The sequence below is a fragment of the Haemaphysalis longicornis genome, unplaced genomic scaffold, assembly GCF_048455015.1.
Source record: "Haemaphysalis longicornis isolate Haplotype H1 unplaced genomic scaffold, Haemaphysalis longicornis Haplotype H1 scaffold_1, whole genome shotgun sequence".
In the NCBI taxonomy this organism is placed as follows: Eukaryota; Metazoa; Arthropoda; class Arachnida; order Ixodida; family Ixodidae; genus Haemaphysalis; species Haemaphysalis longicornis.
This window is the reverse complement of record NW_027526203.1, coordinates 394,482,385-394,505,150: the sequence shown is the minus strand read 5'-3', so window position 1 is coordinate 394,505,150 and position 22,766 is coordinate 394,482,385. Positions and strand designations below refer to the sequence as shown.

At 49.4% G+C, this 22,766-nt stretch overlaps 1 protein-coding gene across 1 annotated transcript; it reads right to left on the bottom strand.

The window, feature by feature from the left end:
- Positions 1 to 3,236: 3,236 nt before the first annotated feature.
- Positions 3,237 to 22,476, bottom strand: LOC144155316 (uncharacterized). Its single transcript, XM_077686664.1, has 2 exons — positions 22,083 to 22,476; positions 3,237 to 5,564 (listed from the first exon to the last, which is right to left on the bottom strand). Exon 2 carries the CDS (start codon positions 5,540 to 5,542, stop codon positions 5,210 to 5,212), a length of 333 nt encoding a protein of 110 aa, XP_077542790.1. The 5' UTR covers positions 5,543 to 5,564; positions 22,083 to 22,476; the 3' UTR covers positions 3,237 to 5,209.
- Between the last annotated feature and the right edge of the window lie 290 nt (positions 22,477 to 22,766).

The window sequence follows — 22,766 nt, the reverse complement described above, 5'->3', positions numbered from 1 at the left end:
CAGTCGTAGAGATAGCGGTGGTCAAATATCTACCGCGATGCTAAGATGAAAGTTCCCAACACCGAACAGACCTAAGCAAACCAAGCCGGTTGCGAGCTGTTGGGGAAGCCCCTCTTCTCGCCGCGCACGAGTGCGTTGCGTTTGTGTCAGAAGCGAATGCTTTAACGATATTTCTTTTTGTCTACAGTGCTTCTCTTTTTTTATCGTGAAGTTAAAAGTGTGGTAATTTATTTTTGTTGCGCTCATAATCAAGTGACTGCGGTTACCAAACTTGCAATTTCGCGTGCAACATCCAAAACCGCAGTTGGCGATAACCGCGGTTAAAGTTTAGTAACCACGGTTAAACTTAACTGCGGTTACTTTAGCCGTGTAACTAGGGTATAAGTTTGCCACCCAACGCCGGTATAAATCCGGCTTAGAGCGAGGGAATCTGCGTAACAAGAGCCCCAGCTTAAAAACGACACTGATATGACATTTGCGTTTCGCTGCGTATCACGCACATCGTGCAGAATATTGTAATACTTCCAAGTGGAACGTCTTCCCAGACGACTTCTCTGGTCTGCTTGTGAAGTTTACGGCGCAACAAGCAGGCATTTTTGGCGAAATGCGTGCGAAACCAGCCCATGCGTAGCATGCGCTATGCTGGAACGGCCCGACTTCCGGGACGAGCGCTCGAACTTCCGGCGGCCGTGCGCCGGAGAGCTCGAAGCGCCATCCAGCAACTCTGGTGGAGATCAGTGGTGGCGGCGGTGTCCAGCGGGCTAACGCGTATTAACTCTATGGCTAACGCAGACGGGTGATGCACCGACGAGCGACATGGACTCGGGCGGCACTGAGCCGCCGTCCGCACAGGCGTGTACGCGTCCTCAGCAAGGTCCGCCAGATCCCATTAGCGCTGACAAGCCGTCGACCAGCTGTGACCATGGCTCCAGTGTTGCGCTGTACAAGCCTTTGGGGTCGCCTAAGTCTAGGCGCAGCTTCACAGCATCGAACGCTGATAAACTGCTGCTTGCGGGAGCAGTAAATCGAGGGTCCCAAATGAGAGCAAGGATCGACAAAGGGACAGCGGAGAGCCACTTTGCATGCGCTGGAGGGGACATTGTCAAGCGCGTGCATGAGAAAGGAAGCGTCTCAAAGCTTCGGCTCCTGGTCATGCGTGTGGCTCTGACAGTGGGGACTCCCCCCACGGCTTGCAGAGGCGGATCACCTCACGCCTCGGCGAACTCCGAACACCGCAGTCGGTGCAGCAACCAGGTGGACTCTCACCTCGAAGCTGCACCCGATTAATCTGAGTGCTACTGGCGGAAGGAAAAACTGTGGTGAATGGATTGAACGCTCGTGCGCGGTTCATTCCGCTGCTGTTTTTTTTTTTTTTTTGCCTGTGATTTGGGCGGAGTGTAACGTTCACCCTGCGTTTTGTTGCTTTATTTTACAGTTGCGTTGTTCATTGGGCCGCCGTTTTCTCTTGTTTCTTCCCTTGTTCTCGCGAGTGAGCCCCACGTTTGCGTTTGTTGGTGTATCCCGCACGCGGGTATTTTTCTGGTTGCATGATATGCCCCTGGAGTGTTATGCACCCTTTTTGTTTGATTTCTTTTACGTAGCACTTCACTTTGTGCTTTGCTCACACGCGAAAATTTCGCTTGCATGCATTGAGTGCTCAGAGATATTCCGTCCGTAATTTTGTTGGTCGTGTGTATCGGCGCTGTAATCACTTTGTTGTGAAGCCTGTAGTATTCCAAGCAGTCCTGACACAGGCTTTTGATAGGGGAGCTGTAACGATTGCAGCGCCGATGACCCCGTCTTGACGATGACCCCCCTCCCTTCTCGTGGCCTTGCTGGGTCTCCCCATCCGGTGTCGGAATGTTGGGGCGGCCTCCGCCGACGCCAGCGAGTCGCAACCCTTTGTTGGGCCTCGCCGGCGGCTTTTGTGCGGCGTCGGGGGAGGCTTTCCTTTCATCTTGACCTTCGGGGACGGCCGGGGGGGAGCGGAGGTCAAAACCCTTTTTGGCATGTGCGCTGCTGTGGGGGAGGCGGCATTGCTCGCGCCCTGCTCGCACACGCTTCGACGAGTTTGTCGAGAGCTGCGACTGCAAGCGGTCGCTCGAAGACTTGCTCCCGTGGCGGTTTCTGGGCGCCAGAACACCACGCATCTTTCCAGCCAACCGTGCGGCGGTTTGGCACCTTTTTGGCCTCCGGGCCCCCACGAGGGATCGTGCCGCGATACCCCCTTGCGCGCTGCGGCGCCTTTTAATTTTAATCCAGTTTTCCTTGTCTTATGTTATGCTTCGTCGTCTCTTGTAAATACGTGTAAATAGACTTCTTTTTCTTCATCACCTGCTGGCCTCGTCTCGTCATCGGGTCCTTCACCACCCTCCACGACGACACCAACCACCTTCACCAACGAACCAAACTTTACTCTCCTCCTCCTCCTCTGCTACGTAAATGCCTCTCTTCTCTCCCGCCCACGTACCCCTCATGCTTTTCCCTTCCCTTTTTATCGTCTCATGATAAACACGGAGGAAGTTTGCTAAAGTCAATTCACTTTTCCACCGTTCCACAGATCGCACCATCTACTGGAACTTTTCGTTACTTTTTAAGTTGGAACACTGTCGCGAAGCCAAGGCTAGCGCAAGCTCTTTTTTGTATTTTGTGGTCAAATAGTTTTCGACGCGTTTTTTTTTATCGCAAATATCAAGCAGATACTCATTTTCAATTAAAAGAACACTGCGAGTAGCAGTTGTGCATTGATGTTTCGTCTCAAATATGCCGAATGTTTTCTCTTTGCTCAACAATGTTGACAAGTATGAAGTATGTTTCCAGATTTAGTGGCTCGGGAAGGTTTTAGCTGTATAAACTTCTTGTTCAAGAAATCTTTAAACTTTTGGCCGGATGGCGGAATCGCGGGAGGGACGGATAGACGGATATTTTCTCGCTTAAGTAGCCAAAGAAAGACTATCGTTTTTGGAAAAGAAAACGCCCGTCCAAACGGGAGGCAACTCTCCCGCGAAGCAGCTTGCCAGTCGCCAGATCGACGCGGGCCGCAATTACCGGGTGCCAAGTGCCGACTCCACGAACCTAAAAACAAACAAAAAAAACCCCCGCAAAACACAACGAAAAGATAGGCGTTTATTAGATTGCTTGTTCTGACGAATGGCCCGGTATTAGTCAGGCCTTTGGTTTGATTTTGAGGGCGTCGAGGCAACACCGTGTAACAGCAGAGAATAATGTGACAGCACTGTAAAGAGCCGCGCTTAGTCAATCAGCGTTTATTTTTAATATCACACATGAACAGCGTACATCTGTAATATGCGAGCGCTCTGCGTTAGACGTACGTGCCAGTACCAGACGCGTAATGGCTCGTACGACTGCTATCGGACAAGTCTCGCAATGGTCAGATTTCCGCTTTCACAACCTTCAACGCACCGAAACTCGTCATCTGATGCTACAGTAAGACAATGAGCTAAGAGAGTGATTAAAAGCATCCTTCTTGGGAAGCGGCACTCATTACAACGGCATGAAACACACCACACACAGAAAGTATATCGTGAAACACAGAAAGCTCACATATGCGCACAAGCACGTCTAAATGATGAAAACGCTCCCCCAGAGACATTCGTGAACATTACCCTCTTCAACTTGCTGCACATACACGGATACAGATGAAATGTCCTCTCAGTTCCCTATGGCACAAAGTCGTCATCGCCCATTGCAAGTCTCGAGGGTTTTCAGACCAAATGGTAGCTTTACTTGCGCGTTCATGCACGAGCCGTTTCAACATGTACATGGAATGTTCAATGGTTACCTGTGACTGTGATACAGATGTGGCGAAAAAGGGTGGCAGTTTTCAACTGTAAATGCAAAACACTTGAATTTACACGCTTTTACAAGCATTTATAAGCATTTTACTTGCACTTACAAGCTTAACATGTACAAATGAAGCGCGTTATCGACACTTCATACATATTTCTAAACGTACCAGGTTAGACTGCAGGCGACAACAATAAAGACATGATATCCTTATTCGCTTAAAGAAGTTACTCACATCTTCATTGCAAATCTTCTGTGGGCTCATTTACACAACATACTGGCAACATCAACTTTGCCAGTTTTCCCGTGCGATTAATTTTTAAAACCATGCATAATATATGTACACCCTCAGGAAAAGAAAAGCGGTTGCTTATTTGGTGAAACACAGGCAGGCACTGGGTGACGATATCATACCGCAGCGCTGCTAATGTGCGAGCGTGGGCGATAATAGTTTTCATGTTTCAGCTTGACCAAGACAAGAGGGCAACAAAGAGAAAGGTTCTGTGCAGAGGTGACGTCTGTAGGAGATGCGTGGAGTTTTGTAAATCCCTAATTTTTTTGGCATTCTGGTTTAGAAAGAAGTGTTCCCTTTCCTAGCCATTGTTTTCAACGCCGGAATGAATGTACTAACGCTGGAATTAAGCTGTTTCTCACCCCCCCCCCCCCCCATTCGCATCTTTAGAGACTCCCAGTACAGCGCAATTTTTTGTTTGTAGAACTATGATTAACTCTCAGGGGCCAATCAGACCCCGACCTCCTCCTTTTCCTTCTCTTAGGCGATCACGAGACCGGCGACCGTGGCCACTGAACAGACTGACTTCGATCCTTCGAGGTTCGGCAGTTTTACTTACACTGGCCGTGCTTGACTGACTGCGCGAAAAAACATCGTCACGTCACCACGTGTTTTGCTACTTGCCGTCAGCAGCCAAGCGTGCAGTCCGAATCTAAGAGCGCGATGTGCGCACAACGAAAGCAAGCTAAAGAAGGTGAGCATCCACTTTAGTCCCTAATTACTACAGAGAAGAGAAACGCTAGTGCAAAGCGCTTGCGCAAACGGACGTCATTTTTGATACGCCGAATGCCTGATACGGCTACGTTGAAATAGGGGTGTAATTGAATATCTACGTCCATTTCCTTTTCACCTTCTATACGGCAGAGTTCTATTATCGTCTCCCTCTCTCAGCAAACACTTGCTCATTTGCGAATCGTTCATTTCTGGACGCCCTCATCTCGGTGAAATTCTGTGGCCCTCTATCACCTATTGCTATCGCGCGATGTATAACATCGATTCAGCTGCTGTACTGAACATTAGAAGACGAGAGCCAAACATGAAAAGAGGCATTCTACGCATCTATGTAGTCCGCTGCGTCTCCCGTTTGTCGGGACAGGCGTCAACTCCGCCTCACTCGACGAGCACCATGTCGCTGGAGCGCAGGCTGGACGTGTAGTTGCGGGTGCGCGCGCGGGCGGCCTCCTTCTTTCGGCGGTCCTCCCGGGCCAGGTAGAGGCCGATGGAGCCGATGCCGAGGAAGAAGAGCAGGCCGCCGGCCAGCAGCAGCACGATGCCGGCTATCCACAGGGCCTCGGGCTCCTGCGGCGACGAGCCCAGCACCACGAGGATGATGCCCGCGCTGAACACCAGGCCTCCCAGGCAGCACGACAGGACGCCCAGGTTGAAGTAGCGCTTGGGCGTCCGAGGCTCCTCCTGGTAGTAGGCGTACGTCGAGCTAGACATGGCGCCGCCTCACGCACGCCGCCTGCAGGAGCGAAACGACCGAGAGAAAAGCAGAGAATCTGTTTACAGTCAAAACTCGATTTAGCCAAGTTGAATGTAGTCGCGAATTATTAACACGAAAGTGTTTTATGCCTGGATACAGAGAGATTTGACTGGCGTTATAACCGGCACGTAAATAACGCCTGTACAACGAGGCAAGCGGCCTGTAAAGGGTGCACCCCTGCACACCGGGTCTTCTTGCAGGGAAGCAACCTTTAGTACTAAAGAGTACATCATACTTAGGGTTTTTTGTTTTCGGGTTTTATATTTTAACACAAAATGTTTTATGCCGGGGTACTCCAAGATTTCACTGACGTCATATCCGTTACGGAAATGACGTCAGTACACTTTTGCCGGAGTGACCCGCCAGCAGGACGTCGCTCACCAAGCACACCCACAAGACAGCCGCCGACCCGCAAATAATGCTCATTTCGCCGCACATTTCGCTGCACATTTCACTTTCGTGTTTTACCGATTCCTATGACAGAGAAATCAACCACATTTTTTTTCGTTTTTTCGAGAACTTCGGTAAATCGAGTTAGGCATTTCTTGGTCATATAATTCCGTATATTTGATTATATAATGTAGCGCCATCCAGAAAACTTGTGCGGCGCCGCATTTGCGAAGCGTAAATGCTCCGAAAATAAAATTGCGGCAGACCACAAAGATTGTTACGTGAACAGGAACCACCCGGGGGACTACAAATTTATTTCGCACCGAAGAAGTCAGTGATTTTTCTTTGCGTGCGCTTTGTCAGCAACGGCTGCACGGATTCCTCGTAAGTTTGTAGTGCCTCCAGCGCGTCTTCCGTATCCGCGTGCGTTCCGCCAAACATCCGCAGCAAATCAAGGGAATTAATCACTTGACCCGGTATTGGCACGGGAGCTTCGATATCTTCAAAATTTTTGTCAGCGTCTTCGGCCACCACTTCCTTTTTCTTTTTTGGGCTAGCTCCACGTCTAAGCACCTTGTCACAAGGTTTAGCGGTGCGCTTGCATAGACACACCACTTCCGCGCATACGAGAAGCAATGCTAGTCGGACTGTAGGCTCAGCAACCTGAATTTCCCAAAAACAACTTGAGTTCCAACGATGTAAAAGAAGGGCGAAAGCACGGGAGCTACCCGAAGAACGATGGTGAACGAACAACACAAAGCACATCCTCAATAATCCGACCACGGAAGACCGAATTGGAAAAGCGCCTATGACGTGCGAACGAAACTTTTTTTTTTTACCGCTGGCGCCATGTCGTGGATTCAACTCAAAATTACTACAGTTTAAACCCCATCTAACGAAGTCACCTGGAACCACGAATTATTTCGTAAAATCGGGACTGTGACTTTACAAGCAGTTGATTCCATAAATTTGCTGTCTAAAGGTAGAGAGAGAGAGAGAGAGAGAGAGAGAGAGAGAGAGAGAGAGAGAGAGAGAGAGAGAGAGAGAGAGAGAGAGAGAGAGAGAGAGAGAGAGAGAGAGAGAGAGAGAGAGAGAGATAAAGTTTTATAATGTCTATTGAAAAGGAGAAGAGATCGGCCTGAGAAACTGATCTTGGGCCCGCTACTTCCCATTGGGGCGAGGGTACTGGGGACAAAAAGAGAAAGGAATGAATATGGAAGGTATGAGAAATGACAGCGAAATCAACGAATGAACTATGTACATGTAGTAAGACCAATAAGCGTCTACAACGGGGAGCTCAATCAGATTATCACAGACCACTTTTGAGCACATGATTATCGTCCATACAAAAGAAAATATGAGACATTATTCCGCCGTCTGTTGAATTATGCCGCAACCTAGAGCCGAGAATCCAGAGAGGAGTCACTAAGGAATATAAGCAGGGCTTTAAGGGATAGGCTTTGCTTACTGTTGTCAGCCCACGTGCCCAAAATCTTTTGTTCGGCCAGAGGGGGAAGCGTCCAAGCGTAGTAATGCTGCTTCAAGGTTCTTTCGCTCACTAGAGTATCTTGGACAAACGCTAAGCAAATGTTCGACAGTCTCAGGAAAACTGCACAGAAGGCCGTCCGGGCTGTTCTCTCGTCCGATTGTGTGGAGATACTTTCGGGTCGCGTGGGAGGCGCACCCAGCATCTAACATGACATCGTAATCGCGATGGCCGCGGCGCTTGCCGGCCGACATTTTTTACAATGCGACGAAATAATAATAAGCCAGCCTGGGCTTGCCCTCACGTCGTAGCCCCATGTCAGACACGCGTAACACATCAGTTTGTCTTGTAGCGCTCGGAGCGTATCTTTGAACCACGTAAACAGGCCTTAGTCTAACTTTTCGTTCTTTTTCTTCGACGCAATTCCAGACGAAAGGGCATGTATGAAGGCGTTGTTTCCCTCCAAGATTGTGAAAAGTGTGCCGGCCGGGACGCCGTGGTCTGCGGCCACGGGACTGCTGAGATTATCTCGTAGAGCTCCGTAAAAACAAAATTAGGCGCCTCTTTTTTTTTTTTTTCTGACGCAGAGCAATAATCTTCGTGGCGTTATAATAAAACACATTTGAAATTGCTCCTTTATAAAATGAGTCTGTTTCTCGAAATACTTCGTCAAATCGGGAATGGCGCTGAACCTGTTTCATTAGTTCGAGTTCATAAAAGCAGGTATCCGAATTTGTTCGTTAGATCAGGAAATTCGTAAGATCGGGTTTTGCTAGACAGAGTTTTGTCTGTGCTCCCGTTTTGCGCCGCGCAGTTTTGTAAAAGCGCGACAGAGGTGCTCCGCGGTGTTATCTTTGGCACGCCATGAATAAATTTGAGGCGTTCAATAAACCGAAACTTAACACTTTTTGAGCGGTATTTTTTAGTACATGTTTGTTAAACCTGGACAGACCATGATATTGGTTTCGTTATTTCGAGTTATTCAAAGTATTGGGCTCTATGGGCGTCTGAGGGAAATCGAAATATATTCGCTAAATCGGGTTTCGTTAAATCTAGTTTAGACTGTATTTACGTATTCCTATATACTGGCGCAGCCCATCGTTTTGAGCTCGATCATTGCCAGAAAGGGCAATACTCTTCTCCTCTGAACCTTCTCTTCCGTATGGGATATTCCTAGTTTCACGTTACGTGCTTAAGTTATTTATATTGTCACGAAGCCAAAGACGACGCAGTTGTCTTCAAGGAAAATAAGTTTATTGGAGCGAACTTGCGCTCCCCTAACGACTCAAAGAATACACAGGCGGCGAAACAGACGTGCGCAGACTGGTGTCGGCGATTCGAATGCCGCGGCGTCTGCTCTGCGGTCATTATCTCTCGGCGCGAGGGCTTCTCGAACAGTCGAATTGCATCCAGAACACTGTAGATCATAGAAGATTATTCTAGGCTGGTGACGTTAGTTCGCGACACTCTCAATGAAAGGAGATAACGCGTGCGGCGTAAAGAATAGAACATGCGCTTCACTTGGCCCACGGATAACACAGATATCAAAGCCCGGCGCAGCCGGTCGGCGAAAACAAACAAACCCAAAACATGGTTCGTGGCAATATGTCCACGTTATGTGGAATGTCCTCTTCAGCTTAGGAAACGAAACGCTAGAAGAAGTAAAAGATATAACTACCTCGGTCAGATGGTTATAGTGCTGAACCCAACCACGAGAGAGAAATGCGGCGCAGGATAGGTATGGACTGGAGAGCACTCGGCAAGCACTCCCAAATAATGAAAAATAAGCTACCCCTGCCCCTCAAAAGAAAAAAAAAAATCTACAACCAGCACATACTGCGTTTATGACATACGGCTTCGCGCCTTACTAAACAACTAGAAAGCAAACTTTGGTCGTCTCAACGGCCCATGGAACGAATAATCTTAGAAGTAATACTCAGGGACAGGAAACGAGCTACCTGGATCAGAGAACGAACTAGAGTAGAAGATATCATAGTTCAAATGAAGAAAAAGAAATGGAAGAAGACATGTTTTGAGGGAGCCGCTCTAGCCGCCTTTACGGCTCTGGTCCCTACCAGAATATCTTCAGACCTTCTTGCACCGCGTAGATACTGAGCACACAATGAGGCTGCCATAGCGACTTTCTCGACGGCTAGAGATATGTCATAGGTTGCGTCTCAACGCAGAACGCACGAAGTTCTAACTTTTTCTTCTTGGTCAAACCACGAAACCCCACTGCGACAATTGCGAATTTCCTGAAACAGTTGCGCACGTGCTGCAGGAGTGAGTCCATTCCAGAAAATCAAGGTCTCGTCTCCCGCAGGAGGCCGAGCATCTGACACCAGGACCGATGGCATACCCTCGTATACTATGAGCAAGGCCCGATCGGCTTCCTGCTGTGATTTATAACTGAGTACCGTCGTCATCTCAGGGTGGTCGTCGGAGCTTATTCAGGCGGCTCCGGACAACTATAACGGTGAATCCCCATTACCATTTCTCCTCCTCTTTTTCTCTCGTCTGTGCCGTTCTCAAGGTCATTTTCTACGTCTCCCACACCCTCGGAGACGCATATCCAGCTTGTTGTCTTCAACCCCCACACAACCCCCACGCCACCAGCCCTCTCTCCAAATGGGCCTTCCCTTCCGATAAAAGTGTTTCCTCCTCATCTCTGTCGCGCATGCTGGCAGACGTATCCGCTTTTGCTCTAATAAACCGCCTTCCCCCCCTTCCTCTCTCTCATCCGCCGCGGTGGTTCGGTTGTTGCTGAGGTGTGGGTTCGGTACCGTCCGCAGTAACAGTTTTTAGGGCACGTAGCACTGTACAGAAGCCGTTTCCCGTGAGCCAGACTATAGGCTTCAAAATAGTCACGTGATGCGCTCTCCTATTCTTTCTTCCTTGCGTTCTATATACCTGGAGTTTGCGGCGGGGAGGCCGGAGCTGCTGGTCGCGCTTCGGGGTCTTCGGCCGCTGGACAACCTACTGTGGCCACCGGGTGATGCCAGGGAGCGGGACGGAGACCACGAGGCCCTGGGCTCCTATCTGAACGCCTAGAGACTCATCCCTGCGCTCCGCATCCTGGCCCAGTGATTAGGGACTAAGTACTGCGAGCTGAGCTCGAGATACTTTTTTTTATCTCTTTTTTTTACTCTCTTGGTGTGCGTGCGTGCGTGCGTGCGTGTGTGTGTGTGTTATCATGTAGCATATCGCTCTCCTTTGCCTCTCCTGTCTGACTGACATCCCCTTCCCCACACCAGCAGGCGTTCCGGTGTGCACCCTTTGGTGTGACAACTACGCGTCCTGGTGGTCTTTCCTCACAAGTTTCACCATAATCATCTATTGAATAATTAATTAATTCGATATAGACCCATTTCACAACACCTCACACGATGCGGTGGCGCTGGTGTCGGTAGCGACTGCAGTTAAAATAACAAAACAGCACATAACAAAACTGCATGCGCTCTAACGAAAATAAAATAAACACAACAAGAATCACGCTGGGCGCAATACGATAGCATATGACACGAACTAGGAAATATTCCTGTGCTGAATGCCCCCAGTTTCCCGCTTTCTTTGGCAGCATAGAGTAGGTCTATAGGGCAATTCCGCTCCGCGTGTTAGTGATGAGCGGAGCGATAAGGTGGATAAAAGAATATGCAGTCCAGTCGTGAATTTCGTTCGTTATTTCCTACTATATATATCCACGCGTCATTTAGACGGCGTGTGCGTGCTTTGATGAACAAGTGCTCGCTTTTGTCAGAGGCTGCGAAATTGACACCCGATCTGCCCCGGAAGGCCGACCCCGGAAGGCTTCAGGGTAAACCTGGATAGCACTTTTGACAAACACTGCCCCATTTTCTCCTTTTTGTCTGCGCCCTATTGCTTCGTAAGTATTAGTTTTCGAAATCAACATGTGTACCAATTTATGGTGCTAATACGTGACAACAACGGCAAAGGCACACAAACGACGGAACACGGCGTCTGTGTGCATTCGCTCAATGCTCGTCGATGTTAATTGTCACGCTGTGGCCGAATGAATATATACCAACATGCCCAGTTCACAGTGTAACTTAACGGGTACCAAGCACTGGCAATCAGCCCCTCTGAGTGCAGCTGGGAGAATGTCGGCTTACACACGCGCGTCTCATCTGCACACTCTTGGCTCGAGACATCGACAACCCGCAGTAGCTGTTCATCTTGAAGGTGGAAGCGCTCGCACAACAGGGACAAAAGGTAGAAAACGTAGCGCCGTGTCGTCTCTATTTTCTACCTTTTGTCCCTGTTGTGCGAGCGCTTCGACCTTCAAGATGATCGACAACCCGGTGTGAATGTATGCATGCATGGGCAGATTTGCGTTGCTCGCAAACCGTCCTCAAGACGGGCTGTTGAAAACACATGCGAAATTTGTGCACTGCTACTCAAAACCGCAGCTGAAGCCCCTAGAAAAGCGGTCTATATAATATAGGCTGTAGCCGACGGCGCCACAGAAGCCTCCGGCGATAATTGCGCACCCTATCCTCGTCGTCCCGTGGCGCAGGCCAGACAGCCGCCTGCGAAGGTACTGTGGAGAGCGGAGTCACGGCACTGCCGGACCTAACTGCGAATGCGTGACTGGGCTGTCCGGCCACGAGACGCTCGCCCGCTGCCGGCTGTGTAGTCGCGAGCGGCGCCAAGAAGCGAACGCCCACCGCCTCGCCTTGTTTGTGCCGGCAGCGAACAAGGCGCGGTGGGCGGCCGGAGATGATGCCGTTTGTGGAGGCGAGCGTGTCATCGTCGTGTGGACAGACGCGCAGGCCGCTGCGCGCCCCGCTCGGTGTTGCGGGGGGTGCAGCTCGTTTCAAATTCAAACGCCCGAGCGCGGCCCCCTCAAGGGATGGTGTAATCGAACGCTCGGAAAATAGGCCGAACTGTGTAGCTGTGCTCCGAACACTCACGCAAGTCCTCGAGGCAGTCCGCGCGTGCACTGCAGGAGCAAATAGATGCGCTGTTCGTGCCCGTTTCAGCGTGTTGCTTTTGTTTTTACTTAGTACTCGTCTAGCAACAAGCGTTCTGGCAGAAAATTAAGAAATCGGAACATCTACGGCATCTAGAAGCGCGCGCGGACGTGTTGTGCTTGCGTGCGTGCGTGTGCGTGCGTTCGTGCGGCAGGAATGTATTTCAAGGTTAGAATTTTTTGCATTACGTCTTAAAGCAACGGCGAACGACATGAAGGCGGATTTATTACGACTTACAGGGGGCGTCGTTACAAATGCACAGGGAGGCTGTACAATGCGTGCCAGGCGACAACTTGCGGTGCTGTATCACCGGTATGTATACTATGTATACAGCACGCGACAGTGCAGCGTTAGCACATAAATCTGAGCGCGACTGCACAGGACGCATTGCAAAAAACCAACCTGGAGCTACATGCTGTACGCCTTTTGGCTGAAACGCAAAGTTCTGGTAAATGCATGATGTGTAAGTCGAGCCTCGTCATAACAAAGTAGTACCGGGGCAGTAAATTAGTTCGTTATTTCCGATATTCGTTGTAACCGTGGAGGTAAAAATCGGCTATAACAAGTCGGAAATCAGGCTCGTGAAAAAAATCCTAGATACAAAAACGCATTATTTAGGCTTCGAACCCACTGCAAACGAGGTCTCCTTAGCTGTCTCCTTGTGGCATTTCAAATTAAGCGGACCGGAACATGGGAACGTGAAATAACAACAGTACACCGCTCGTTTGACAAAACAGGTCTGCGTTCTTATTTATTTGAAGACGCATGTGATCTTTGTCTGGTGACTTTTCGCAGCACTGAGCAGGATAAGGTTCTCCACAGTGTTGACGCGATAAAGAGCCTTTTCTACTTCTGAAGTTTTTCGAGCTACTAAAAAATGGTTGCGTTACCTTACATTTTTTTTATTTTGCTTTTTTATGCTAGCTTTCGAGATTCGAGCCTCACGCAAACCCAAGCTTATTCATTACAACCGATAGCGCACGGCACTCGCGGTTTCGGTTTCGTTATAAAAGGAATAAGTGTCCCTGAAATGAAGCGTGACCAACCAAAGTTCGTATTTAGTTCGCTATATCAGATAATTCGCTATATCAGCGTTCGTTATAACGAACAGTGATAACATGCTTGTGGAGGCCTTAACGCAAAGACTGCGGTTCGCAATAATGATCTTTCTTCAGTCCTGCTCGCTTGCATGCGGCTTCGCCTCACGTACAGCCATGTGCAGCCTATGCTCAAACGACAGAATGGTGACTGAGAGATGCTTTATTCAGTAATTGAGCAAGAAAACAAGAGAACAAAACAAAATAACCCCCGATCTTTGTACCACCGAGGTATATTTTCCGGAGGGCATGTATTTTGTTCTTGTCCCTTTTTTTTCTTGCCCAAATACTAAAGAAAGTATCTTTCGGACGCACTTATTTCAGGAAATTGAGCGCCTAGAACAAGGACCTGTAACTCTAAAAATTATTCTAGGACCGTGGACTCCCCCTTCGAAGCAGCGCCACGCTTTGACAAGTTTGTTCTCCTATTTGGGTGACATTGGTCTTATTTCGGAATTGTGAATTTTGTGACGCAAGTTACAAAAAAATAGTCCGCCATCGTACGCCAAGCCCACGCCGGCTTTTTCTGTTTGTTTGCTTGTTTGTTTGTTCCTGCCCACCTCCTTCTATACATAGGGCCTTTTATTCCTACATGCCCAATCCTCAACAGAGAAACATGCAGGCGATATTGAACGCCGGCAAAACTCTCTGCTTCTCAACAAAGATCCTTCTCTCTCTCTCTCTCTCTCTCTCTTCGTATTGCAAAGCTTTACCAAAGCCCGGATGAGGACGGGATACCAGGAGCTCTGGAGTGGAAAACATGTGCTTTTTTTTTTTTTTTAAATTAACCCCGTACGCTCAGCATCCATGAATATCGGACTTTTGAATTGAATATCGGACATATGAAAAGCGGACTTTTCAAAAAGATATCTGTCCCCCCCCCCTTTTTTTTCCCCTAAGCAACTCCCACTGGCCTTATCTTTGCTTGCTCTGTCAAGCAGGAGCGCACCCGTCTACTGCACCCGCGTGCACCCTGAGCGAGGCGTGCGAAAACATGGAATGCAATGGGGCCCCTTTTTTTCCATGCCAAAAAAAAAAAAAAAGCTCCAAAGCTAATACGGGAAAGGGAAACGTAGAGTGTTTACACGCAATAATTAACCTGATTCAATTCGTTGGAGCGCTTAAAATTAGCAATCGTCGGTTTTAAAACAAGTGATATTACGCGGGCGTTTCTTTGGAGGGTCGTAAAAACGACTGCAAACATTCTGAAACAAACTGGCGCGCACCTGTCAGCTACAGTAAAACTCCACCTATACCAAATTTAGCTAAGGCGCAGCGGAATTACAAAATGGTCGGCAGGATAGATTCTGCAACGGAGAACCACCAGTATAACGATATTAACAAGGCGCATAAACGTCGTCGCCCCCCCCCCCCCTTTTTTTTTTTTGCTTTCTCTTTCTGGTTGAGATAATTAACCCGAAGAGCGCAGACATCATTCCACCTACGACAGCTTTGCCACCCAAAACATGAGCGCTGGAATTTTCCTGCACGCACACACACACACGGCCGCGCACTTTCGCCTATTCCGTGATGTGTGTCGGTTATGAGTCTCATTTGAGCAGATGATCAGCTCGCTGAACAGGACGCCGCCCCTTTCTCGAAGAGCAAGCATTCGAGCAAATGGAATGCCGAGGGGCATCGGCGAGCGTGACTCCGGAGGGAGCGGTGCGTGGGAGCAACGCGGAGCCTCGACGGCGTCACCGGGAGGGGCGGCCCCTGCCTCGGCGAGCGCTCGCTGCTCTCTTCCGAGCCGTTTTCTTCGAGCAGCGCCTTTCAAGGCGTTCCCCGACGACTTCGCTCAAGCGAGCACGCAGCCTCGGGCGCCACGGGATCCGATAGCAGGCATGCGTGCTTGCACGCCTGGATGCCCCTTCAACAGGTTGCCGAAACATGATATCCACGAAGTAGAGAACGACACGGAGGCGGAGGCGAGGGAAGAAAGAAAGCCACTACGATGTATACCCATGTGAAGGAAATGTTCAACAAATAAAAGTTTTTTCCAATCCAATCCAATCAACAGCCGACTGTGCGCCTCTTCAGCAATTAACTAACGGGCATTCCTATCCCCACAGAATAAAATCGTCCCACTCTAGCGCGATGTGCACATATTGAGGCGAGAAAATTTATTGTTGAGCAGCAAATAATTTTGGAACCTCTCCTTGCCGCCCGCGTTGCTCGCTGCGCATCCCTACGGGATTCCCGCAACATAACAAGTGGCGCGAAGTGGTCGCACCCACGCAACTGGCAAGCAGGATAACTTCACGCCTCCCTCCAAAGCTCGTGGCCTGCGATCGACCCGTACAGCATGGATCGACCATGCGCAACTGCTTTTGGATGCGCTTTCCCGTGGTTTGAAGCGCCATGAAAAACACAGACGGCGAACACAGAGTGGACAGGACAGGCGCGAACTTCCAACTAGTTATATTGCACTAGGCATGAGCTTATATTCCTGCAGAAATCGAGAGGACGAGAAAGAAGGGCAGTAACAAATACGCCCATTATAACAACGATAAAGATGTTCACAGCATATGTCTTCGAAAAAATGGCAGTATCTCCACTCTGTGGATGGTGGCGAGGGTGCGGAGAACGGGGACTCGAAATGACATCCAAGTTGCGGCCCGAGTGACATTCGATTTGCGCCCCGACCGTCATTCGATTTTAGCCGTGAGTTGCACCTTGATTATTCCCTAAATGAAACTGCAACTCACGATCAAATCGAATTTCGCTTGATTTTCGCTTGATGGTGGTGTGCGCACGGATGGACGCGGACGGACATTGGGAGGTTCTAAGGTACTCCGCACCGTTACAGGCGAGGGAGTAAGCCGTTTGACATAAGGTACTAACTCATAAGACAACTGACGCTATCTCTGTCTGGTCTACCAGACACAGGCTCGAATCCTGCCGGTGCCTGTGTGATTTTTTGCGATTGTAAATGCTATGCGCACGGACGCGGACGGACATTGTGCGGTCCTAAGGTACTCCGCACCTAAAAGCCCATTTCGCTATTGTACAGTGCAATCGAGGTATCACTCACACAATCACTTGCTCCCTTTCCGATATAGTACGCTTCAGCTAATTCCCTCGCATCCCTGTTCTTGGTTCTGTTCAGTATTTGGACTTCGTCAAGCTTGGCTCACAACCGCAGGCACGACAGTGAGTAGGCAAATGTGCGACCTGTCTTTTTCTAATAGACAAGTCATGTTCCCTGACTGCCTTTAATTGTTACTGCCTTTCTTTCTCGTCCTCTTGATTTCTACAGGAATATAAGCTCGTGTCTATAATAGTAGCCGGAAGTTAAAGCCTGTCCTGTCACTCTGAGATCGCCGTCCGTGTTTTTCACTGCGCTTCAAACTCATCAACTATCCCAGCAGGAAGTCCTACTTGGATACGGCTTGTAGGCTGTTGCGAATAGCGTAACGACGCTGATCAATTTCGCATTGCATGCGCTTGCTCCACATGACTAACACCGAACGATATGTCGGCTTACCGCCATTTTGCGCCCCCCCACACACACTACAAAATCTTAGGTATGTGTGTGCGTGTGTGTGCGTGTGCGCGTGCGTGAGAGAGAGGGAGGGAGAGAGATATAAAGAGAGGGAGGAAGAGATCAGTGTTTTCAAACACTTGCACTTCCGGCGGCTGGAGGCAGATGAGTTTCTCAAAAACAAAAAAACTTGCAAGAAAATTACGGAGGACACGTAAGTCTGATTACGTGTGCGGATGCGAAAGTATGGGCGTGCTGCTGCTGTAGGCGTGGAACCCGTCGATGTCGAGGAGGAATTTCTGGGACGGCCGTTTATTCTCTCAAAGACCCACCTAGGGTTATGGCATTAAAAACAAATGAAACAGTTTTCATCACAGACCAAGGCTTTGTAATTCTTCGTAATGAGCCGAGAGACCACGTTCTGAACGCGTTACAGTGCGAGGGGCATGCCACGTGCGACTTTCAACACGTGGCCTGTTCATCCGCTGCCTTCAAAGCCAAAGGAGCTGCAGTTTTCTTTCCGCTGATATATTCCCTTAGCCGAAGTACGTACAGAATACTAAACATATAATGTAAGTAAAATGGCGAAGTGATCATGGTGTGTGAGCATAAACGAGAGCGCGGAATGTGAAGTAGTAGTCATAACCAGATATTTTTCTTTGAAAAATCAGATGAGAAGACTGACTGTGGCTGTTCTTACATTACCTCTAGAGATGGTACTAGCGTAACCACAAACTTCATTCATGCGGAGAGAGTGAGCTACCTGCCCAGTGCGTAGAACGATAACATGCGTAGGCACGGTCATAAACAATAGCTTCATTCTTGACGCTCGGTGGAATGACGCTGCCCGGTGGGCCGAGCGCGAAGTTAGCGGAGACGATTATAAATTGTGAATGGCACTAAGGCCGATCTTAGGTGGTCAGAAAAAGATTATGTTCTTAATTGACTAGAGGGCGCTGAATAAAAGTAACTTAAAGCTGTGGGAAAACATTTAAAGTCAAGTTAAAGATAGAGAAAAGAAAATATTTGAAAGCACTGCAGATAAATAAAAGGGAACTAAAATGAACCTTTTTAAATTTTTTTCACGTGACACGTGATGCGCTCACGAGGGGACGGTTTACGTTAGGCTAATGATTTTCCGGGCCACGGCATCTAACGAGGCAAGGATTATACAGCCCGGTGACGGTGACCACCGAACAAGTCATTTGTTCTAGGCATGGCTGAGGCGCTCGACGACGCCGCACGCGGCGGCGTCCATGCTGTCGCTCGAAACTCTCCAGTCAGTTCGCGGTGAGCCCACGTTGGATGAGTTCGCGTTGGAGAGTACCAGCCGGCACAGCAAGTGTATCGAGGTCCGGCACCGGCTGTGCCTCAACGCATTACTATCATGTGAAATTCGCCTCACCGCCATCGTCCTCGGTCACCGAGGGCAACGAGTTGTTGCTCGAATACCCGGGGCTGTTTCATTAGTGATGACGTAACCGTCGTGTCATCTCCTTCGCCTTTGGAGCCGGGCACTTTCCGGGCCATCTGCCTCGTTGAGCCCGACGTCATGCGGGCCAACGACACGGGCTTAGCTAATGGCGCGCTCGATCGATGCGCAATTGGAAGTCTGGTTTTCATGGACTTGCAGCGCTACCTCGAACCGGCCCACGGGTACCGTGATATCGCAGGACTTCACCGAAATGCACTTGGAAAGAAAGAACTCATGTATACGCGACTACTGGCATTCACTGAAGGGCTGCAAGTGAATGGAATCCAAGAAGCAAATGATGACTTTGAGGACATGTTCTGCGCCTGACATGCTGCCTGGGAACTCCGGCGAGACCGCACGACAAGACGAATGATATCCCAATGCGTCTCGCAGACACTGCATATCAGATGATTGCATATCAGGGCCATCGTGTCCTCGTCGGACGACCCAGACGCCCAGGAGGTCGCGACTGTGCTGCGGGAGCGAGGGGTACTGGCCACAAGAAAGCAAGCCGAGGAGGCTTCCCTGGCTAAGCCTATTAGGCGGGTTAAAGGGGAAGTTTTTGCTTCACAGCCGCCGGATGTCCAAGCTGAAGGCAAATATGGCCCCGGAACATATTCGGGGTGGGAATCTGGCTCTCACGGCTACGACTCTTTCAGCAGGACATCAAAAGCTGGCCGAAGAAAGCGTCCGCACCGGTCATTGGGACGCATTACGAAGCAGATGAGAGAGCACCAGTGATTCTCGCAGCCACCTTTGCTGACGACAGTGAAGCGTGCTGGTGGCACAGCCTGGTGCTGGTGGCACAGCCTGGTCCTGTGCGACTTGCCGCTTGGCGTCTCGTGCGACCAGCTCTTACTGCGGGCTGACAGCACTCCAGTTGCACCAGCCACTGAGCCCGAATTCAGGCGACACGGCAGCAAGTCCTAGCCACTCACGACCACCTGGAGAAGCTCCTGCGACGCGTGAACGCAGCACCCTAATAAACAGGAAGTGACCAGGCCTTTTAGTATTGCGTTCCTGCAGTATCTTTTATAGGGCTCACGGCTTCCATATATAGCGGTGGCCCGATGTGATCGTACATGAAATGAAGGTTGATTCTTATCTTTCATTCTTAGACAAAATTTATCTTTATATGTTTAACTGATTCGCATAGCAGCTTCCCCAATATTACAAGGTGTTGCACTGTTTCTTCGGCTATTTGTTTTTTAACATTGCAACTATTTCAATTAATCGCATCGAACTAGACGAACAGAGCTTCCACCCAAGGTGAAATCAGATGCTTCGCTGGGAAGGAGATGGCAATAACTCAGATAGCTTGGAATACCTCGTTTGAGGTCAAGCTTTTTAACGCGACACCAGTTAACCGAGTTTTGATCTTTGAATTTTAGGTTGAACAACCGCGTTGCCGCACGGTCACGTGACATCGCGGGGAGAGGAGTGGAGAATAAGAGGGGAAGGGGTGGTGAAATCGCGTTGCAGCTTGTCACGTGACACCACCGGGGGATGGAGGTGGAAGAGGAGGAGGTAACGCGCTGCCGTGTTACCTCTAACAGCTAGTGGCCGCCCCTGTAGATTTTGCAGTCGCACAGGCGACTTAGGCAACTTAGGCATGTCCAGCGAGCGTTACCCTGCAGTATGTGGCATTCTGCGACAAAATCGTAAACAGCGAAGATCCCGAATTTAATGGTCTAAAAAACCCTATTGTGTTACCTCTAACAGCTAGTGGCCGCCCCTGTAGATTTTGCAGTCGCACAGGCGACTTAGGCATGTCCAGCGAGCGTTACCCTGCAGTATGTGGCATTCTGCGACAAAATCGTAAACAGCGAAGATCCCGAATTTAATGGTCTAAAAAACCCTATTGTACGTTGAATACCTGGGCTTCGGGGCCCTCCGCAGCAAAAGGGATACGGAATGGTTTAGACCACACACACCCCGGATGCTTTAATGTGAATTGGAAATTAACGTTACGTAGAGACGCCAAATAGAAGTCAAGCCCTAAAAGATTTCCAAAGAAATCATGGAAAGTGCAAAAAAAAAAAAAAAAACTGCTGACTTTTTTGTCCCTTTTCTTTTTAAATGCTGGATGCTAAGAGGTCGTTCTCAGCGGCTGCATTTGTGGATTGCACGCTTCGCAGCATCCTTGTTTCGGCCATGGCATTAGCATTCAAAACAAGAGTACATGGAGGCATGATAGGAGGCGCACAAAAGATTCGCGATGTATCGACCGCATTGAAATTAAGAGTAAAACTGATATTGGCATACGCCGCCTACCTACCCGCTCAATCATCAGTGGAGTGGCCTCTTCCTCCCGATAATGCGGATGGGAAAGACCTGAGGAAAATTGATCTCTATGTAGCTCCGAAATTACAGTGTTCAGGTTTATGAATTTACCTTAAAGCGTCCCATTCAAGTTTGATGCGAGCGGTGCGAGATAACACGCAGAAAAATAGCCGGAGGTTATTTGAGGATTTGGGAATATAAGGATGCCGCTCCACTAATAATAGAAGTCGATCCTGCGGAGAAGACGTCTGAGGGATCGAGGAAGGGTTGAAGGGCGGTGCAGGGCATATTTATTTCGCGGTGTACTGTGGTTTATTGTTTACGACAGTGTTCAGGAATTTCGGAAGTCAAGCATAACAACGAAGCAAAAACAAAATATAAATTTGTCCCCGGCGACTCCGAACTCAATCTCTATCATGCACAGTGCACGCGCACTAATCAAGCAGGACGCTTGCGCTGGAAAGTGGAAGTGGTTTTGTGAAGAAACGACAAAATAATCCATGCCTCATCTAGAAATACTCCACACAAATCCCGTAACTGTAGTCGGTATCTGCTTTTTTTTTGGCAAGCGCACTCACAATTAACACATACAGAAGCACCCACACGCATGCACGTACGTACACAGACACACGCATACACAAGAGGACTTTTTTTTTTCGCAGGGGCACATGGGCTGCTATTTAGGCAAACTTAAAACGGGACATTTCTAGAAGCAGCGAACAAAAGCTATCACGAGTACGTTTTTCAGCATTTCCAACTCTTCGGTTTATCCATTTGTTTTGTACAAAGTCCGGTTGATATATCTATGTTTCCATTGCTATTTTGCATTAAGAGCCTGCTGCGCGACAGCACTTGCGGTTTGGGCTGCTTATCGTACATTCCATGCGCGCTGTGCGCGCTTTTTATATATGGCGTGTAGTTTAATTACCAGAAGCACAGAAATTTCTTCCGTTCAACACAAGTGAACAGAGAACGCAGGAACCGAACATTGTGAGCGTGTTACTTCACTTAATGTTGTCAGCTAAACAAACCGTACACGTGCTACGTGAGCTGAAATTCAGTCTGAATTCAGGGCTGAACCAGTGAAAGCAATGTGCTGACAGGATTGGGGGTTTACACAATCGTGTCCGCCTCTGCTCACTGCTACAGCCAGAACTGCTAAAATCACTCCGGCTTCAGCACTCCATTTAATTCTGCGCTTTATGAACGTGTTCCTCGCGGAAGTTGTATTCAGAACTCACGTCACATCCAAATTCAGAGGGAGGGACGTTGTTAAAGTGATCGAGACTTACGACTGCGGTGCCGTGACGGTGACCGCTTCCGAGTAGAAGAGACGCTCGAGGAGTACTCCGCGCGGACGGCTGGCCCTCGCTGGCGACGGGTTTCATCCAAGTCAAGTCATGCTGTCGACGAGCACCGCGCTAGGCTCACACGCCGCTGCCCTGTCAGCGCGGCACAAGTGCGAGGCCCGAAAACGCGCGTGTGCGGACCGTCGCGGGCACTGCCGGCCGAGTATGTCGAAAGTACCGCTGGTCGCCGCGCCCGCGTGCTGCTGCCGCGCGTTGCCACTCCTAAGATCTGGGACAGACTACTGGCAACCGTGACGAAAACCGGTTTTCAAGGAAGCCTTCGCGCCGGGAGCGACCAGCGGTAGTAGCGCACAGCCGGCGGAATGGGCCACTTGATCACCCGCCTGGTTTCGAAGCGCTGCCCATCCTCGCCCCGTTGCGAAAACGCGATGGGACGCGTTCACGTAGTCACGGAGCAATGGATGGGTTTCGATAAGCACCCAGTTTTCTTGGTGCCATCGAGAAAGTGATAGCCGCTCGGCAGCTATAAGTTCAATTAAACCGCGTGCGTACAAGTTGTAAACTTTAGGAGAGGGCCTAATTGCCGCACGCCATTTCCCTTTAATTGCGCCATTACGTATTGTGCGCGGAACAATTCGCATGCATGTATAATATCTGGATAATTGC

Excerpts from the sequence above, each read along its gene's own strand:
- LOC144155316 (XM_077686664.1), bottom strand. The coding sequence starts at position 5,542 with ATGTCTAGCTCGACGTACGCCTACTACCAGGAGGAGCCTCGGACGCCC.